Below are 17,759 nucleotides of genomic sequence, written 5' to 3'. Positions count from 1 at the left end.
GTGACATGAAGAGGTTGGAAACAAAAATTCACAGTCTGCAGCTGCAACTCTTTAAAAAAAATAATAAAAAAAAGACTCATTTCTAGTAATCAGATGTCAGAAACATTACCACCATGACCTGAAGGATCAAAGTATAACGACGAACACACACCTGAAGAACCTGCTGGATAAGAACCCGAGACGTCCTGCTGATGCAGACAGGATGCAGCAGCAGAGCCATTAAACATGAGTCCACAAGTTCTGGTTCTTGGCTCAGTTTGAGTCTGTAAACCGGACCGAGCCGCTCGGGGTCATCTGGGCGCGATCTCCTGCATCATGGCTGGCAGGTGGATGGTCGGACAAGAGTCCCTGTGTCTCAGTTTGAACATCAGCTGCTCTTTTTCCAAGGACAGCTTCTGGTTGATTGCTACCTGTCTCTCCAGCGCTACCTTCACCTCCTGCTGCTCCTTCGACAACTGCCTGGAAACAGAAGATCAGATAGGAAGATGAAACTCCAGCAGGATGAGCCGGTGCTCTGGTTGGAACCAGACTGATGGGGGGCTCACTGAGCCTCATGGGGTCTTTTGGGGATTTTTCATTTAATATCTCAGCAGCTTTTCTCAGTCCAGCAGCTTTTCCATCTATCACTGCTCCAACACTGATCTGTGCAGAACCTGATAGAAGCATTTAGTTTGATTCAGTGGTGTTGAAGCAGGAATGCATGGAAAACCTTCTGGATGGTACGTACCCCCAATGTAAACCATCTTAGTGTGAAAATAAAGCTAAAACTTATGAGATTTCATCAGAGGTGGGAGCATCCCCGCTGATGTCACTGTGTAAACGCAGTTGAGCAGTTTTTCTGAAAGTTTTTTATGTCTTCTAATGAGGAAACAGAGTCTGGGAGGTGGGCTCCCAGATAGTTAATAAGCTCATTGGACAAAATCTGCTTGGAGTTCTTCAAAGACTCTGGATATCGTAGGAGTGTCTTGGTCCAGGGATCCTCAATCCAGGTCCTCGAGGACTGGTGTCCAGCAGGTTTTCCAAGCGTTCCAGATGCAACAAACCTTATTTAAATCAATGTGAATTTACAGAACTTGTCTGAGGCCATGTCCACATGTAGCCAGGTTTTTGTAAAACCGAACATCTTCCCCCCTTCAGCCACACGTTGTTTTTCAAAAACAAATCCATCCACACAAATCCGCACAACCGCGTTAACTACATCCATAAGCACATCAAACCTTTCGGCGGCGGTCGTGCCTCTAATCCTATCCAATCAGAATAACCTTCCATCTCACGATGTCACTTCTGCAAAACAGGAAACACGCCTCCAACGTGATCTGGTCAGGTGGTGGAAAATAATTGTCCTTAATGTCGTCATTTGCTGTTGGTATTTAACGTGGAGCGGTATTAGAGCTTGTAAAAACAAACACAAGTGCCTGGACAACTGATTAAACCATCACAGTTTCGAGGACGTCCATGCTGGTCTAAATGTAAAAGAGTTGATGTGTTGAGTAAGCGGGGTGCCCAAGGCCGGATTATCCAATGGACATATTGGGCACAGGCCCATGTGGGGCAAACACCAGCAGTTTGGACATGAAGCAAAATGTAAATAAAAGCCAGATAGTTACACCACAGCGTCTAGTACTATTGGTACCATTGGCTGAGAGATGTTAGAAATGTCATTTCACAGTGTATCTTTCACAACTTTCAAAATGCTGTGATGGGGAAGGGGTCCCCTGGAACACTCTGGTCCCAGGGGCCTGTGCACTTTTAACCCGGCCCTGGGTGTGCCTACGCTTTTATTTTGAAAAGGCCAGACTGGAAGTCTGCTCTGTGTTGTTGGTGAAAGTGACTTTGCTGACTAATAATAAAAGACGGCGGCTGAGGCAGTTCCCCAGAACGTCTATGTGTTTTTGTTTTATACATTATAAAAGTACAGGCGCATGAACAAGTTCCTCTGTTACATGAACACAGGTCGCACACGTGACGTCATGGCATTTTCTGTCGCCGACGGTGAAGGTTAAAAACCTAAAACCCCCGGTTATACATGCAGATGTGCAAACGGAGTATTCACACATCTTCACTTTGGGTCTGAGGTTTTTAAAACCATCGTTTTTTAATGGCAGAAATCTGCGTTTTAGTGTGAATGACAAAAATAATGTGTGGACAAGGCCTGAGTCTGAGTCTGCTGTGTTCCAGCAGGGACACTAGGAAAACCTGCAGGGCCTTGAGGACTGGGATTGAGGATCCCTGGTTGACACACTTTTGCAACATCACATGAACAAGGGGAAAGGGTCCCTGTACTGATAGACCCTGGTCGATCAGTACTGGAGAAGACTAGATTCCACCAAGGCTGCCCCTCGTCACCGATTCCCTTTATAACCTTCAGGGCCAGAATTTCTAGGCACAGCCGAGGTGTTGAGGGAATCCTGTCTGGTGGCCTCGGGTTTGGGTCGGTGGTTCTGTTGGCTGATGACTATGACTACCGCCATAGTCATCGCCATAGCGATTCGCAGCTGAGTTTGAAGCATTTGAGACGAGGATCGTCACCTCCAAATCTGAGATCATGGTCCTATCTTGAACATCCTCCCCAGATCTTCTTCTGTAGGGTAGTGTTGTCATGGAAATGGCTTTTTATCCAAAGTAGATAAAAGTGGGTGAAAACACTGCGAACAGGTAGATCTGTGCAAAAAGCTTGTGCACAAATAAACAATGGAAATATTTTCCTTCCGTACAGCTGAATCACAAAGGGCTTTAACTGGCGGATTTACATGAATAATCTGCATTTTAATCATGGGATCTGGTAGGATTATCCTGATGTCAACATGTTTACTTCCATCTCACCAATCATCAGCAGTAGGGAGAGAAAGATCTGGGCTGACATCGTCTTCGCCTAATTAAATCCATGTAACCACGAAGCTGCCAGACTGACACAACTGCAAGTTTTTTTCTCCTCCGGTTACGTTCACACAGAAGTGAGCTGGATAAATTCCTATGCATGACATCTGCACAGTAACTTTTAATTATTCTGCTTTTACTTACTTTAATATGATCTATGATTTTATTATGATTCTGTTATTTGTATTTTTTTAATGCTTTTTTTTCTGTAACGCTTTTAATATTTCATGTAAAGCACTTTGAATTGTCTCGTACATGAAAGGTGCTGTATAAATAAACTTGCCTTGCCTGATAGCATCAAACTCTGAGCTTCCTGTAGCGAAGCGATAACCAAGCTGATCCAGAGCGGATAGTAGGCGGGGTAAAACAAGGCACATTGTTAGACGGCTAAGAACTGCCGTGGTGCCACCCTCTGCCTTCTTGCCCTGGATGATATCTGATACCTGTCAATCAAAACGACACAACCGACTCAGGATCTGTCAGTCAAGGCAGACGGCTGCCCTCCCTGAGCCGGGTTCTGCCGGAGGTTTTCTTCCTGTTATAGGGGAGTTTTTTCCTTCCCACTGTCGCCGTGTGCAGCTCAGGATGGGGGATTGGATCCAAGTCATAATTCGATGCAATCAGTTGGTTTCTATTATAGGATATGTATAAATTGGCTTGAAATGATGTGTATGTAAAGTGCCCTGTGACAACATTGTTGTGAAGTGGCGCTATACAAATAAAGCTGAATTGAACTGAATTGAATCAGAGGAGCAAGAAGCTGTTTGGGATCTCTGCACAGACAGTTACCCTCACAGTCTGGTCTAACGTCAGAATTCGCTCACTCCTCCAGTGATTCCTCCATGTTTTGTGTTTTTTCTCTCTTAATCCGGATGTTTCTAAGTGTAGATGAAAGCTGTTTGAACAAGTTTCACATTAGGCAGGATGTCTATGTTCTTATAGTCAGATTATATTTCTTTCAGATGCTTTTTTTCCCCCGTTTCATGACCACCGCCGTTCATCTGACTGCTGGACAGAGTTGTGTCCAGCAGGTGGCAGCAGACCAACATGTGACCGAGTCGCAGCGCTTACTGAATCAGACTCTGGCAGTTGTCTATCCGCACTCTCAGGTCCTCGTTCTGCTGCAGTACGTGGATGATCTGATCTTCCAGAGACAGGTTCTTCTCTACCTGGGAGTCAAGAAGAAGAAAACGTGAGGAGCAAACATTCTGGACAGAACCGGGTTGGTGAGAGGACCTGCAGAAACCTTATCAGTGCACATACCAGCTCATCCATCTGCTGCAGCTTCCTGCTCTGCTCCTGCACACGCTCAGTCTTCATCTCAATGACAAACAGCAGAGACTTTTGTTCGGACTCCCAGAATTCACCAGGGCTGCCGTGTTCCTGGACACAACGTCACAGTTTCAGGACATTAAATGAACCGTTTTATTCTGCATCGAACTGCAGAAACGGGAGCAGGATGTTAAATCCTTTTGGGTGCAGATATGAAACTAAACACACCTGAATATTCCTCTGCAGGTCCTTCTTAAAGGTCGATTCCTCCACTCGTCTCTTCAGCTCGTTGTAAACCTGGAGTTCTGCTGTCAGTTCCTCCACTTTTCCCTTTAGTCACGTAAAACACAAACTTTTAGAAGAAAAACACACAGACTTTCATGTTCTGACTTCTAGGTGGTGTTACATCAGACCGAAGAGCAAACGGCTCAAACTGTGATGACAGACAGCGGTTATTAAATGCTCTTTTTTTCACTTTAAAGGCCAACGAGGAAAGACATCAGCAATGATAGACACGCGACTGTCTGTCAATCTGGGTTAGGGTTATAACACAGGAGTCCAACTGTGCTCCTCCAGAGTCTGTTCTGCTCCTGCTCCAACACACCTGGCTGCGATTAACGGATCATTGTGCAGATGGTAATGAGAAGTTTTACATTGTTGGTCATTGCCAAATGGGAAAACTTTCAAGGCAGTTTCCAGTCCCAGGATGGGACATCCCAGTAAGTTCAGCCTGAAGCCAGACTGGGTGATGAAGAGAAACAGTAAAAAACCCAAACGCTACATCTCAGACTCTCCAGGACTCAGTCTGCGTCATAGACTGTATATAGAGAGATGGGCGGAGCCTCCGTGACGTCACCAGTAGGTTTCAGAAGAGCTGAATTGAAGCTCGGTGGGCGGTTCCTACCATCGCCATCTTGGCAGGGGCACGCGATACGTCTCTCCCGGATAATACAAATACTGGCAAAGAGGTGGAGCTGAGAGGGGGGCCATGAGCGTCATGGTGGATGATTGACAACGAGCGATCTTTGCTCTGCCTATAGCTAAGAGTTAACCGAGCTAACCCGGAGATAACCAGCTAACGGAGGTAAGCCGGCTAAAGCTAAGTCCCGTTGTTAACCAGCTAAAAACCGCGGTTGTTCTACGTTCTTCTTACCTGAAGCGGGAGATCGGGTACCTGTCAATCAAAAGGACACGCCCCTAAATATGCAGAATTTTTTTTTTTTTATTAAATTCATTTTTAACAAGCGCGCTGGAAAAAAATTCACTCCCCCCACAGTTGTCATGAAGGTAAACCTGACCTATTAAACCTAAAATGGATTTTTGTTCCAGTCTGTAAACGTGTTTATTTCTGCTGTGAAGTTGGTCTTTTTAACATGGGAGTCTATGGGGATTTGCTCTGTTTTGGAGCCCCTAGTGGATGAAGGGGGAACTGCAGTTTTTGTATCTTCTGCATTGGCTTCACTATTTTTTCACCGGAGGTTGCCGCTCAGTTTGCATTTTAAGTATTAAAAGTCACAACAGTCCAGTTAGGAAAAAGAGTGAACCAGTACGGCTTGTTTGGAAGGGTCGCAGAAGAAAGCCGGAAATGAACATGGCTGCACAGCTGCATCTGAACAAACCACAACCGTCAGCACGGTGGTGGCAGTATCTGCACAGCTGAAGCATGGCTGGAACCGTCCCGTGCAGCAGGACAACGATCCCAAACCCAGCAGCAGATCTACAACGTGGTGACATGATCTAGAGTCCAGACCTCGACCAGACTGACATGCTGCGGGTTGACGTTCAGAGAGATGCAAACCTCAATGAGGCGAAGCAACGCTTTGTCTAACGCGAGTGGAGTGAACTTTAGGACCTGTTGAGGATTGATTTTTACCCTAATAAACAAAACCTTAGAACTGAAAGAAGTTTTCTGTTTCGAGAGCAGATTTTATCACAGTCTGAATCAATCTGAATTATTAACAAACATGAACCTAGAAACAAAGCAGCTTCTATGTGTTGTCATGGCAACACGTTTGTTTACCTTGAGGAGAGTTTCTGCCGCCTGAAACTTTTCTGTCAGCTGACTTTTCTCCAGTTCATGTCTGGTCTGCAGCTCTACAGTCAACAGGAACACATGATACAGACGCATTAAATCAAATCAAACTTTATTTGTTTAGCACTTTTCGTGCTTAAAAACAATACAAAGTGCTTTTTATATTAAAAAAAATTTACATCAAAATAGATAAAACACACACACATACACCCATAGTCCCCTTTCACCCACCCACAACCACCCTCACCCGTGCCCTTTTTGCCCTGTAACAGTTTAAAGAAGATGAATGGCCAGGTACATGTGGACCAGATAGGGAAACGAGCAGGGGCAGCCCTCGGTGGAGAGGAAACACTGTAAACTAGTGTTTTTCAACCACTGTGCCATGGCACACTAGTGTGTTGTGAGAGATTATCAGGTGTGCCCTGAGAAATTTCACCTAATTGGTCTAAAAAGCAGCTCTGTGTTCATTCAAACAGGCCCCAGAGAAAGATAATAAAATTCCACCTTCTTGTGTTTATCTGATTTCTATTCAAGAGGCTTTGACAAGACGAACTTTATATTACTTATATGGACTTGTTAACAAACAACAACATTTTGGTTTGGGGTGCGCCTTGTGATTTTTCAAATGAGAAAAAGTGTGCCTTGGCTCAAAAAAGGTTGAAAAACACTGCTGTAAACCGTTTACCGCTAAGCTCACGTGTGGAAACAGACACGTTCAAGAACAGCCTGAGTTTAGAAAAAATCTATTTGACTTCACTCCTTACACTGCAACTCTTATTGAATGCATTCTCTGTTTTTGAGTTTTCTTATGAAAGTTTGCTTTTATTCAACTTTTTAATAGAAGTCGACTCTCTGGAATCCTTCCTACGATACACAAGAGACAAAGATTTTGCTATGTTCAAATATGAATTCACCCAACTATATTAATCATTTATAATTATGTGTTTTATCTCTGCTTTTTATGTGCTTGCTGCATTTTCACCCTGTTTTTAACTGTATTTTATTCATTTTTTTAAAAAGCGTCATTGAGTTCCAGAAAAGCGCTTTATAAATAACCTTAATTGTTATCAGTGATGTCTCCTGTGCTCTGCTGTAATGCTTTTAATGTTTAATGTAAAGCACTTTGAATTGCCTTGAACATGAAATGAGCCACACAAATATACTGCCTTGCTTAGATTAGATTAGATATTTCTTTATTTCAGACAATTTAACACAATTTAAACAGGTTAAAAAAGCAGCAATTATTCCAAAAAGGAGCAGGATGAAGCAATGCTTATGTATTCCTGCCCCCATTTACAATTATAAGCTTTTCTTCCTTGCAGTTGTTAAAATAATCCCTCAAATAGTCAGTTTTCTTTTTTTCTTCTTCTTTTTTCATGGAAAAGTAATAACTAAATGCAAAAAATAATAAATATAGACATGTACACATACAAACTCATGTACACATCTGCATATATACATACATAAATACACATGTACACATGCACATACACTCACAGGCACAGATCAATGACATATGTACCTTTATAGGTGATCATTCACCTATCTATATATTTATTCTCTCTCAGAAATCTGCATATGCACATATACTTATGTACATACCCACATCATACACCTACATGTGCATATACTTACATACATATATGTACCTATTCATCCTACTGGTTTGCATACATTCATTTATATTTTCTAATTAGCATTTGACTTTCTTCCTGAAGATTATTCCATAATTTTACACCATATACTGTAAGGCACATGCTTTTCATAGTTGTTCTTACACTGAAAATCTTCAGATTTAATTTCCCCCTCAGATTATATCCACCTTCACAATTAAAAAACATTTTTTTCTATGTTATCAGGTAGCAAATTATTTCTAGCTTTATACGTTATTACTGCTTGTAACTCCACCATATCACTTAATTTTAATCTTTTTAACTTCCAAAATATATCATTTGTATGTTCTTGATATCCAACTTTGCAGACAACCTTATTAGCTTTTTTCTGTTGTATATATAATGGTTGTAAGGAGCTCCTATAAGTGTTTCCCCAAAGCTCAACACATTAATTCAAATATGGCGCAATCAGTGAACAGTACAGATTATAAAGTGATCGTTTTTATCCAAGAAATGTTTAGATTTAGTCAAAACTGTGACATTTCTTTCCTTCAACAGTTCTATTTTATTAAATATCAGTGGCTTTGAATTATATTTAATCTTTTAAAACCTGCAATGGAAATGGTCTGCCTGTGCTGTTATTTGCCTTGTTGATGTGTCCTCAAGTCTTTCATGTTTTTATGATCTGAACAACTTAAGCTAAAAGGTTACAAAAGTCATTGGCAACTACAGAACACACAAAAACTGCACAAACAGAAAATGAAGAACATAAAAATAAGGAAGAGACAAAGTGTACACAAATTAAAATAAGAAGAGCATGCGGACTGATGGATGACAGCAGAGATAAAAAAACTGACCTTTAACCAGGCGGTCCTGCTCCTCGGCTGCAGATTTACTCTTCTGTTCATACTGGATGTTCAGCTCAGCCGCGGTCTCACTTTTCACCTGCAGATCAGACAAAGACAGGAGGTTTTCTGGACATCCGAGCCGCTCGCAGCATCTTACATCTGTTCAACAATGACAAACTGTTTCCTTTCAGATTGGCACAAATTCCAGCTGGATTTTCAGAAAATTTCAGTAACATCAGCACTAGATGGCGCTGTTTGAGTTATATCAACATCATTATTATTTAGAAGAGAACAGGTGTGTCTTCAGCCTGAGGGACTGGAAACTGCCTGAGAAGATGAACCATCTCTGTGCTTTAATGTTTCTACTGGACCAAAATCCTAAACTGGTAAAGACAGATGAGCGTTGTTTCAGACATCAGCCCGGCCCGACTGAGCCGTAATGTTTAGTCTCAGATACTGATGCTGCAGAGACCGTGAGAAAGCTTTTACTGACCGCAGATCTTCTCACCTTATCGAGGATTGCCAGGACGAGAGCACACACTTCCTCATTGGTATGATCTCTCAGTAGCGCCACCCTCTCTGGGTCTCCACTGGCTGAGAAAACTTCCTTTAACTGTTGCAGCTGTTTCTCCAGAAAGACGTCCGACTCGCCTGACGCAGGTTTACCTGCAAAAACATTAAAACAATTAACTGAAATAAATGAAAATCAAATAAAAACACAAACCCCTGTAGGCAGATGCGGTTACTGCAGATCATAGACTGTATATAAAAGATGGGCGGAGCCTCCGTGACATCAGCCGTAGGTTTCTGAAGAGCTGAATTGCAGCTCGGTGGGCGGTTCCTACCATCGCCATCTTGGAAACGTCAAGCGTAACGTCTCTTCCGGAACATACAAAAATAGGCAAAGAGGTGGAGCTTATAGGGGGGCGAGTAGCATGTTGAAGATGACTGACATCGAGTGAACTCCTACCTGCCTGTAGCTAAAAGCTAACCAAGCTAACACAGAGCTGACAGGAGCTAACCAAGCTAACACAGAGCTAAAACAAACTAACCAGCTAACGGTTAAAGTTAAATCACGTTGTTAACCGGCTAAAGACTACAGTTGTTTTACATTCCTCCTCCTTGAAGCGGGAGATTGGGTACCTGTCAATTAAAAGGACACGCCCCTAAATATGACAAATTTGATATGAAATTACTTTTAAACAGAGGAGTTATAAAAACAATTCCCTCTCCCCACAGCTGTTGCTTGCTGCAGATACTCAGCCCCCTGCAGCCAGATGTGCTCCTGAACCCATTCTTAATCTTTGTCCTTTTACTAAAACCTGCAAAGAATTATACTTGCAGGATTTTATTTTAAATAAATTAAACTTTTTTTCTTTTTTTTTTTAGAATAAAAGTGAATTTTTTGGTGTATTTTGAGCCTAATATGTTAGTGAAGCTTGGAAGAGTGGTTGTCCTCAAACTGGAAGGTAAACGTAGTCATGCCCAGAGACACTTTAGCAGACCACAAACCCTTCATTGTCCCCCAATGCACCTATTGGGGAATGAGTGTGTGTGTGTGGGTGGGTGGGTGACTGTGACATCTAGTGTAAAGTAGGGCTGGCCGATATATCGAATATACTCTAGATATCGTGGCTAGCCCCCTGTTGGATTTAGAAAATGTTTATATTCGTCATATTCGAGTAGCTCTGTTGTCACGCAGTTGTTTTTAGCTGTGGGCGGGGTTTTCTCCTTTCTCCTCGACTCTCTGCACCACTTTGCACAGAGAGTTAAATCAAGCGCACCTCGTTACGTACATAACGTGAGCTACGTGCTACATCGTGAGAGGCAGCGTGTAGCAGCTTTTCTAGCAGAGAACGCCGTAGCGGTAGCAGTGCGAGTTACAAAAAAATGGAGGAGGAAGAATATGTTCCGAAGAAAAATAGTCCAGGATCCATCATCTGGCGGTGGTTTGGATACAGGAGAGAGGATGTTGACCAAACAACTGTCGTATTCAAAGTATGTCGCAAAAGTGTCGCCACAAAGGTACAACACACCATGCACAAAATGCAACTAATTTTTAAACTTTTGATTTATGCCACAAGAAGAAACCCAAAAAATGTTGTGAACTTTTCATTTTCACTTTGTCAGGCAGTTAATTTTCATTTTACTGTTTTTTGAAAATCTGTGCACTTTTTTAGTGTTATTACAGTAGCTCAATTATACAAGAAAGAACTTTATCATTTTATTTCTTACTGCTGTTATGCACTTTATTACATCATGCAAAGGCACTTTATTTTGTTTTAAAATGACATGCTTGTGCCACTGCTTTAACTGTTCAATAAATACGGTTTTAATCAATTTGATTAGTTAAAATTTCATCCTTTTGGCATGAATGTATAATCAGTATATGTTGATGCAGTATGAACAGTTATGTTTTAATGTAGACACAAAATCATCTTACTGATGTGACTGGATGCACCAAAGCATTCATTCAAGGCTAAGGTAAATATCGAGATATATATCGTATATCGTGACATGCCATAAAAATATCGGGATATTACTAAAAGGTCATATTGCCCAGCCCTAGTGTGAAGTGCTTTGGGTGGTTGGAACTATTTAAGTGCAAGACATTTACCATTTAAAGTGGGAAACATTATCAAATGATTGATTGGTTGTGCTTTAAAAAAAAAACAAAAAAAACCCAACATAATACCCATCAAAAACATGGGAAATGTGGATTTCTCAAATCCATTACAGTGATGTACCACTGAAATATTTTTTCAGCTTAGTACCTACTGACCAAGAAAACAGTATTTTTGTTGAAAACACTAAAATAAACAGCGTTGAATAAATCAATAAACACTAAAATATTCCTATATGTAGTTTATTTTGTATGTTTCTGTTGTCTTTATTCCTAATAATACTAATACAGTTTCTTTTATTCTTTATCTGCTTTATCTCAAGTACCTTTTGCATAATTTGGTAACTACATAACAATGCTTCCACTGTTGCTGAATTTTTTTTTGTTCTTTTGAGCAATTTAATGTAAAATATTACATTACCTCCCCCAATGATGTAATCGGTGGCGACTGTCTGTTAAGTTATGGACAGATTTAATTTAAAGGAAGCTAAAAAATTAATTAAGAAGCAAGTGATTAGATTTTGGGGGCGATTAAGATCGTCACCTGGATCCAGGCGGACAGATAAGAAGTTATCTCTATTATCTCTAACGCACAAGTAAAGCCCAGAATCACTTGCAATATATATTACAATGGCTTGGCAGAGGTCTGCGCTCTGCTTGCTTTTAGCTCTAAACGCCACTTTTTAGGGCTGGTTTGTAAACCTCCTGGACTTCATATAAATGGCTGTTAAACCTCTGTAGATCCCCTAAAGGGTAAACTATTCATCACAATTCACCCAACAGAGCTACACGCTACCCTTTCTGAGAAACTGTTAATATAAGCGATAGCACTTGGAGGTGCTGACAAGTCTTGTGGAGTTTTAAGAGCTAAAGCCCCCACAGAGGGCCGATTCAGTATGGCGACGGCGTGATCTTCCAGATGTGTGATTAATATCACCTTCCAGTAAATGAATTTACTAAACTGGTTCTGATAATTATGTTTACTGAAACACAACAAAACCTACAACAACACCTGGCTTCAGGCTGGTCCTCACAAACTCACACACACACACACACACACACATTCAGGAAGGGGCTCACACTGTAATTTTATCCCAACAGTCAATTACATCATCGACATGTGGGCACATGAGTCCTCTCTCACACACACACACACACACACACACACACACACACACACACACACACACACACACACACACTTTAATTTCCAATGACGTCTTCATTTTGCCTCAATATGATGATCTCAACACAAACTTCCACAACACTTGTAAGCGTCAAGTTAACTCTAAAAACACGAAACCAAAAACTTTACTGATAAAAAACAAAAAGGAGAAAACCGTTGTGCCTTTAAGGCTTTTATCTTTTCTTTTAATGCCTGCATTTTCTAATAATCCCAGAACAAATTTCAGAGGAAACAGGCTGAAACTTGTCGGCAGACGAACAAACTGCTTCGGGTTTGATGATGTTTGATATCAGTCAGAAAGTTCTGCAGGTCATTCTGGTGTCTATGAAGGCAAACAGAAAACTGCAAATCGGAGGTGATTTTACACTTTATCATGTGGAGCACGGAGCGGGAAGTTAGATAGAAACATCCAACTAAAGCAAATTTAAAGTTTTTATAAGTCGAATCTGATTGAAAAAAGACGAAAAACGCGTGTTTTTGCTCTGAACTTGCAGCGGCTGTGATTCAGGGAAGGACGTCTGACATGAGGTTTCTGTGCTGCCAGTTAAACTGCTCATAAACAGCAGGAAGTGAGGAAACGAGGAGCGCCGAGGAGTTAATGGACCGCCAGTCTGCGTGACTCAGAATGTCACAGCAGATGTTCGTTTCAGTCTCCCACAGTCAGACTCTCGGTCACGTTGATCAATCACACAGCTAAGTGATCACCTATTTGAGTTGTTGCAAAACTAACTTATGATGCAACATTATAAGAGAGAAAATCTTAAAGTTACAACGAAGGTGAAACTATGGAGGGTGGAGGTGATGGAGGCTCGTCGCTTCTCAGAGAAAACTAATAAACACATAATAAACAGCATGGCTGTTAAACTTTGACGTACTTTCAAGGACCGAATAAATACTTTCTGCTTATTTCATGTGACTGATTCTCAACATAGTCTTCAGTTTAAAGGCTAATTGTGTTCAATTTGACCAGAATGTTTCTATATTATTGTGGTTAAAACTGCATGATCCCCTCAACTGTGTTTAGAATGCATCCCATCAGGATAGTCCACTATACTCGGTTCGATTGGGGACTCGGTTGAGTTGTAGGAAGGTGTATTCATGCAGACTGAGATCATGTTCACGCTGCACTTTGGTCAAACTTAGCCAAAAATCCCCATTCCCACCAGAAGTGGCGCTGCACTAGTATTTAGCAAAAGAGAGAACAAGATCCACATGAAGAAGAAAAGTCTGCTTCTTCTACACGTGACTTAAACATGGAGACGAAAACTATCGCTGTTTTGGCTTTTTATTGTTACTTATTTATTACTATTGACTTATTTATACATTTATTGTATTTATTGAGACCTGCATTTGTTCTTTCTGAATCAGAATTTGTTTGGCGGGTTCACATTTCCCCAAACAAAGCGGACTTTCTGAGCGAATGGATGAAGATTTGGATCAAAAAGGCCGATGTGAACGTGTCTTTAGTCTACAACAGGGGACAAGCACCATGGCAACACCTTCCACCTCAGGACCGATTCGGTTCCACTGACTTACATTATAAGCAAACATTTTTGATACCCAAAGATCCTCATATATTATAATTCTGATATTTTTAGGACAACAAAGGCATAAAACTCTAAATATATAAAGAGTTTAATTAAATTTTTAGATCTGGGGTTGAGTCTAAAGTTGTTGATGAGATCTGAATTAAATAAAACAAAAAGATAAATTAGATTTCATGACACTTTTACAAGAAGAACCATTTTGGTACCTAAGGACAAAAAGTGTCAATTTTTTTTATTTAAACCTGTAAGTCACAGTTGTAGGGTAGGAGGGGCGGTATCCATGTCAGACTCCAGCCCTGGAGGGCTGGTATCCTGCAGGTTTTTCTTGTCTCCATGCTCCAACACACCTGACCTAAATTAATAAATAGGTCAACAAGAAGCTGCTGGATCCATTGGATTTGAATCAGCTGTGTTGGTAGAAGGAAACGACAAAACCCTGATGGATACCGGCGCTCGAGGACTGGAGTTTGACAGCCCTGTTCTACGTGAAACCAAAGATCACCCTCACCTGACGAGCTCGATATGGCTAGTTAGCGTAGCTAGCATCATGACTGGGCTCTAGGTCCGATCCGTACACCAGCTCATACTAAAAACTGTTCTTTATTTTTCTCATGTTGGGAATTTGTGCGTTTAAATAGGCTAAGCAATGTTGGGAATGTGGTCCAGGAGGAAACTGTTTGAGGGGGGACATGTTTCACTGCTGCACCACTTTATACCCAACAGAGCAGCTGTGTGTGGAGAATGCCGAGCGGTAAAACTGGACGCAGAAAGCTCCTAAAATGAAGCTGTGAAGGGCGTTCAAGTCAAACATGATGGCGTATTGGTTGTCTGGAGATACTGTCTGGTCTAAAAAGGTCAGACGTGGACCAAACAGTCACTGGAAGTGATATCCAGACAAAGCAATCTGCACAATTCTTATGACAATTTGCTAACTTTCTAACTTATAAAGCAACTATAAGTTGCTTAAGTTTCTTACTTTCTACTTTCTAACTTTAGATCTTTAAAGCTGAATTAACATTCTTATAAAGACACGGATGATGACTTGCAAATGTGATGCTATTTAACGGCCGATTGGTCCCAATGCTTCTATCAACTAATTTAAACTACTATCTTCACCTCTTAAGGTACAAGCATGTTTTTTTGTTTTACCTTGTTATTTAAGCTTGTTTGAACCCAATTACAATAAAATCAAAGGATTATGCTTTGATGTTCTGTACTTTTACAGAAAAATTACGTCCACATATGTGGGTTTGTGTGCATAAGAGCTAAAAAGTGATGTCCACGTATGTGGCCGCTGAGCCCCAAGAGGTTAAAACATCATCAGTTACAGTTACAGAGGTATTTGTTACTGGTATTTAGCAGGAGAAACACCGATACAAATGATAAAATGCAAAGCAAAACACCATCAGGACAGGAGCATCATCACAGCCGACTCCAACCTGCTTAGGAGGTCACACATCTATGAAAGCTCCACAGATCCACTTGGTTCAGATAAAACTTCTAAGTCACATAAGATGAATAAATAAAATGAAAAAATGAAACCAGCAGACATTACAAAAGCGTTGCTGGTAACAGAGATGTGTCGATATGTTCTCACGGTGACAGAAACCGGAGGAGGAAACAGGAAGTGAGAAGGTGAGCTGTGAAGCAGTGAGAGGAGGAAACCGCAGTCTGAAACAACCAGAGAATAAACAAAGACTCACCTCCTTCATATCGCCGGCTAGCTCCTTTCTGACTCTTCTCTCCTTTCTTTCCTTTACTCTTCTTCTGTTAACGACAAGAACAAAAAAGTTTTACTGATTAACACAAGAATAAAAGTCCAAACAGCTCGAAGCAGGAAACTAAATCCACTCATAGAAAGCTGAGGAAGAAACGGAGAAACCAACAAGATCGCTGAAAATAATAACTAAACATGGAAGCAGGTGGAAACGAGTCGAAGCCTGAATGTTTCCCAGGAATCCACAGAACGGCCGTGTGGGCGTTTCCTCCTACACAGATGATGATGAGGAGATGAAGAACTGTGTTTCTGATGTCCATCTCAAGGTTTTGCTTGAGAAAAAAAATAAACTTCTTTACTATTATTGAAAGGAAATCGTTGAACCTTTTAGTCTTCACCGTATTAATCTCTGGATCTGGATACGATCTCCGCTGATGTAACACAACCACTCCTGCTCACAACAAATAACACAAAAACTACTAAAGTACTTTTCAGAAATCAGCGATGAAGATGTTTTTAGTTTTAAAGGGGTAGATGTGGGCTAAACAGACGTTTACTGCAAATTCTGATCTCAGTTGTTGCTGGAAGCGACAAAGTTGTGTCACACAGGAGGATGAAGCAGAAGGCGGCGAATGTAGGAAACTGTGATTTATTCTAAAAGGTGCAACGACACCAGAACTGCACGACTAAAACTGTGCAACTGGTAAAGGTGAGGAGCACGAAGGAAAGGATGAGGAATGGTGACGACCCGACAAGAAACTAAAGAAACCGAGGAGGAAGAAACTAAACATGGAGAAGGTGAAAATGAGAAAGAAAAGAAGCAGAAAAAAAAAACACTGAACCCCAACAAAAACTTACCACACTGAAGAAAAGACGCCAGAAACAGAAATCCAACATGAACTACACCAAGCTGGGCTAAATCCCAGTGAACACAACAAAAACCAGCAACCTGCTGCACCATCAGAGTGCTTTGGATTTAAAACTAGGCAGAGCATCCTCCACATCCTCAGAGCTGAAAGGGAAGGAGGACACACCAGTCAGAGGTCACATGTAGACGTGTTTGCTGGAGGTACAGACGAAGGAGATATGGGTGGAGATTACCAACATCATGATCCTGATGGAAATGCTCCGCCGCATCATGGCCCCGTTTCTGTTTTTCAGCTTGCAACACAGCTCTTGTTCAAACACTGACAGTCCGTCTGGCTTCAGCTTTTCTTATTAGCTTGATTGCAACATAATCTGCATTAACAGACCTTGTTTGCTAAACTGCAGCTCTGAAAAAGAACTTGCTCTTAATCTCTGTAACAGTAACAAAATAGTCCTGTGAGGTATTTAACAAAAATAAATTAAATTAAACAATTTAGTTTAATTAGATAAATTCATATTAAATTAAAGGGGTGCTATGATGGTATTTGGAGTTTTCTGAGCTTTCTACAGTGTTACAGTGTTGAATCCTCATCAGACATGTGAACGACACTGTTTTTTATCACCTAAACGCATGTTTGAGTTTGAGTTTGAGTTCCAGTACTCTCTCCGTTCGGTTTCCATGGCGACGAAAAACGCGTCGTTTTAGAGAGTTTTTTCTACTTGGAAATCCTTGTGACGTCCCGGGGGATAAGGTTCGGTGATTGGTTACCTTCTACTGGTTAACAAGGGCATGTACAAATACATCAGGCGGGTGGAAAACGTGGGATAAAGTTATTTCCAACGATGGCTGGTGAGTTTACCAAAGAGAGACATCCTGCTGCATTCGTTGCTGTGGGTTGCTGTTTTCCACTTCGTTTTCAGGGTCGGATTCAGGTTCCAACATGTAGGGCTGTATGCTATGTGTGGACATGGTATTTTGTCTTTTTATTGAGTTCATATTAGCCTAATCCTTCTGTTTATGAGATGTTACACTAACGGCGAAAGCAGTTGCGGTGCGCGCTCCCGATGCAGTGCAGTCGGCTCCGGCTGCAGGTCAATGTAGAATAACTGCAGTAGGTTGTGGAAGTTCACCTAAACATAGTTTATACCAGGGGTCGGCAACTCCGGTCCTCGAGTG

General features: G+C 41.3%; 1 protein-coding gene across 1 annotated transcript in view; it reads right to left on the bottom strand.

Annotated features, from left to right (window-relative positions):
* Positions 1 to 246: 246 nt before the first annotated feature.
* ccdc69 (coiled-coil domain containing 69) overlaps positions 247 to 17,759 on the bottom strand; it is a 32,097-nt gene continuing 14,584 nt past the window's right edge. The window contains exons 2-9 of the mRNA XM_079250014.1: positions 15,702 to 15,765; positions 9,151 to 9,308; positions 8,652 to 8,739; positions 6,170 to 6,243; positions 4,378 to 4,479; positions 4,141 to 4,260; positions 3,949 to 4,046; positions 247 to 459 (exon numbers count right to left, since the gene is read on the bottom strand). Coding sequence (XP_079106140.1) covers positions 291 to 459; positions 3,949 to 4,046; positions 4,141 to 4,260; positions 4,378 to 4,479; positions 6,170 to 6,243; positions 8,652 to 8,739; positions 9,151 to 9,308; positions 15,702 to 15,765 — 873 coding nt within the window. The 3' untranslated portion in view covers positions 247 to 290. The remainder of the gene's footprint in view (positions 460 to 3,948; positions 4,047 to 4,140; positions 4,261 to 4,377; positions 4,480 to 6,169; positions 6,244 to 8,651; positions 8,740 to 9,150; positions 9,309 to 15,701; positions 15,766 to 17,759) is intronic.

The sequence above is a fragment of the Telmatherina bonti genome (genome assembly GCF_933228915.1).
Source record: "Telmatherina bonti genome assembly, chromosome: 12".
In the NCBI taxonomy this organism is placed as follows: domain Eukaryota; kingdom Metazoa; phylum Chordata; class Actinopteri; order Atheriniformes; family Telmatherinidae; genus Telmatherina; species Telmatherina bonti.
Note: the sequence above shows the minus strand (reverse complement) of the source record. Positions and strands in the feature narration are given on the sequence as shown.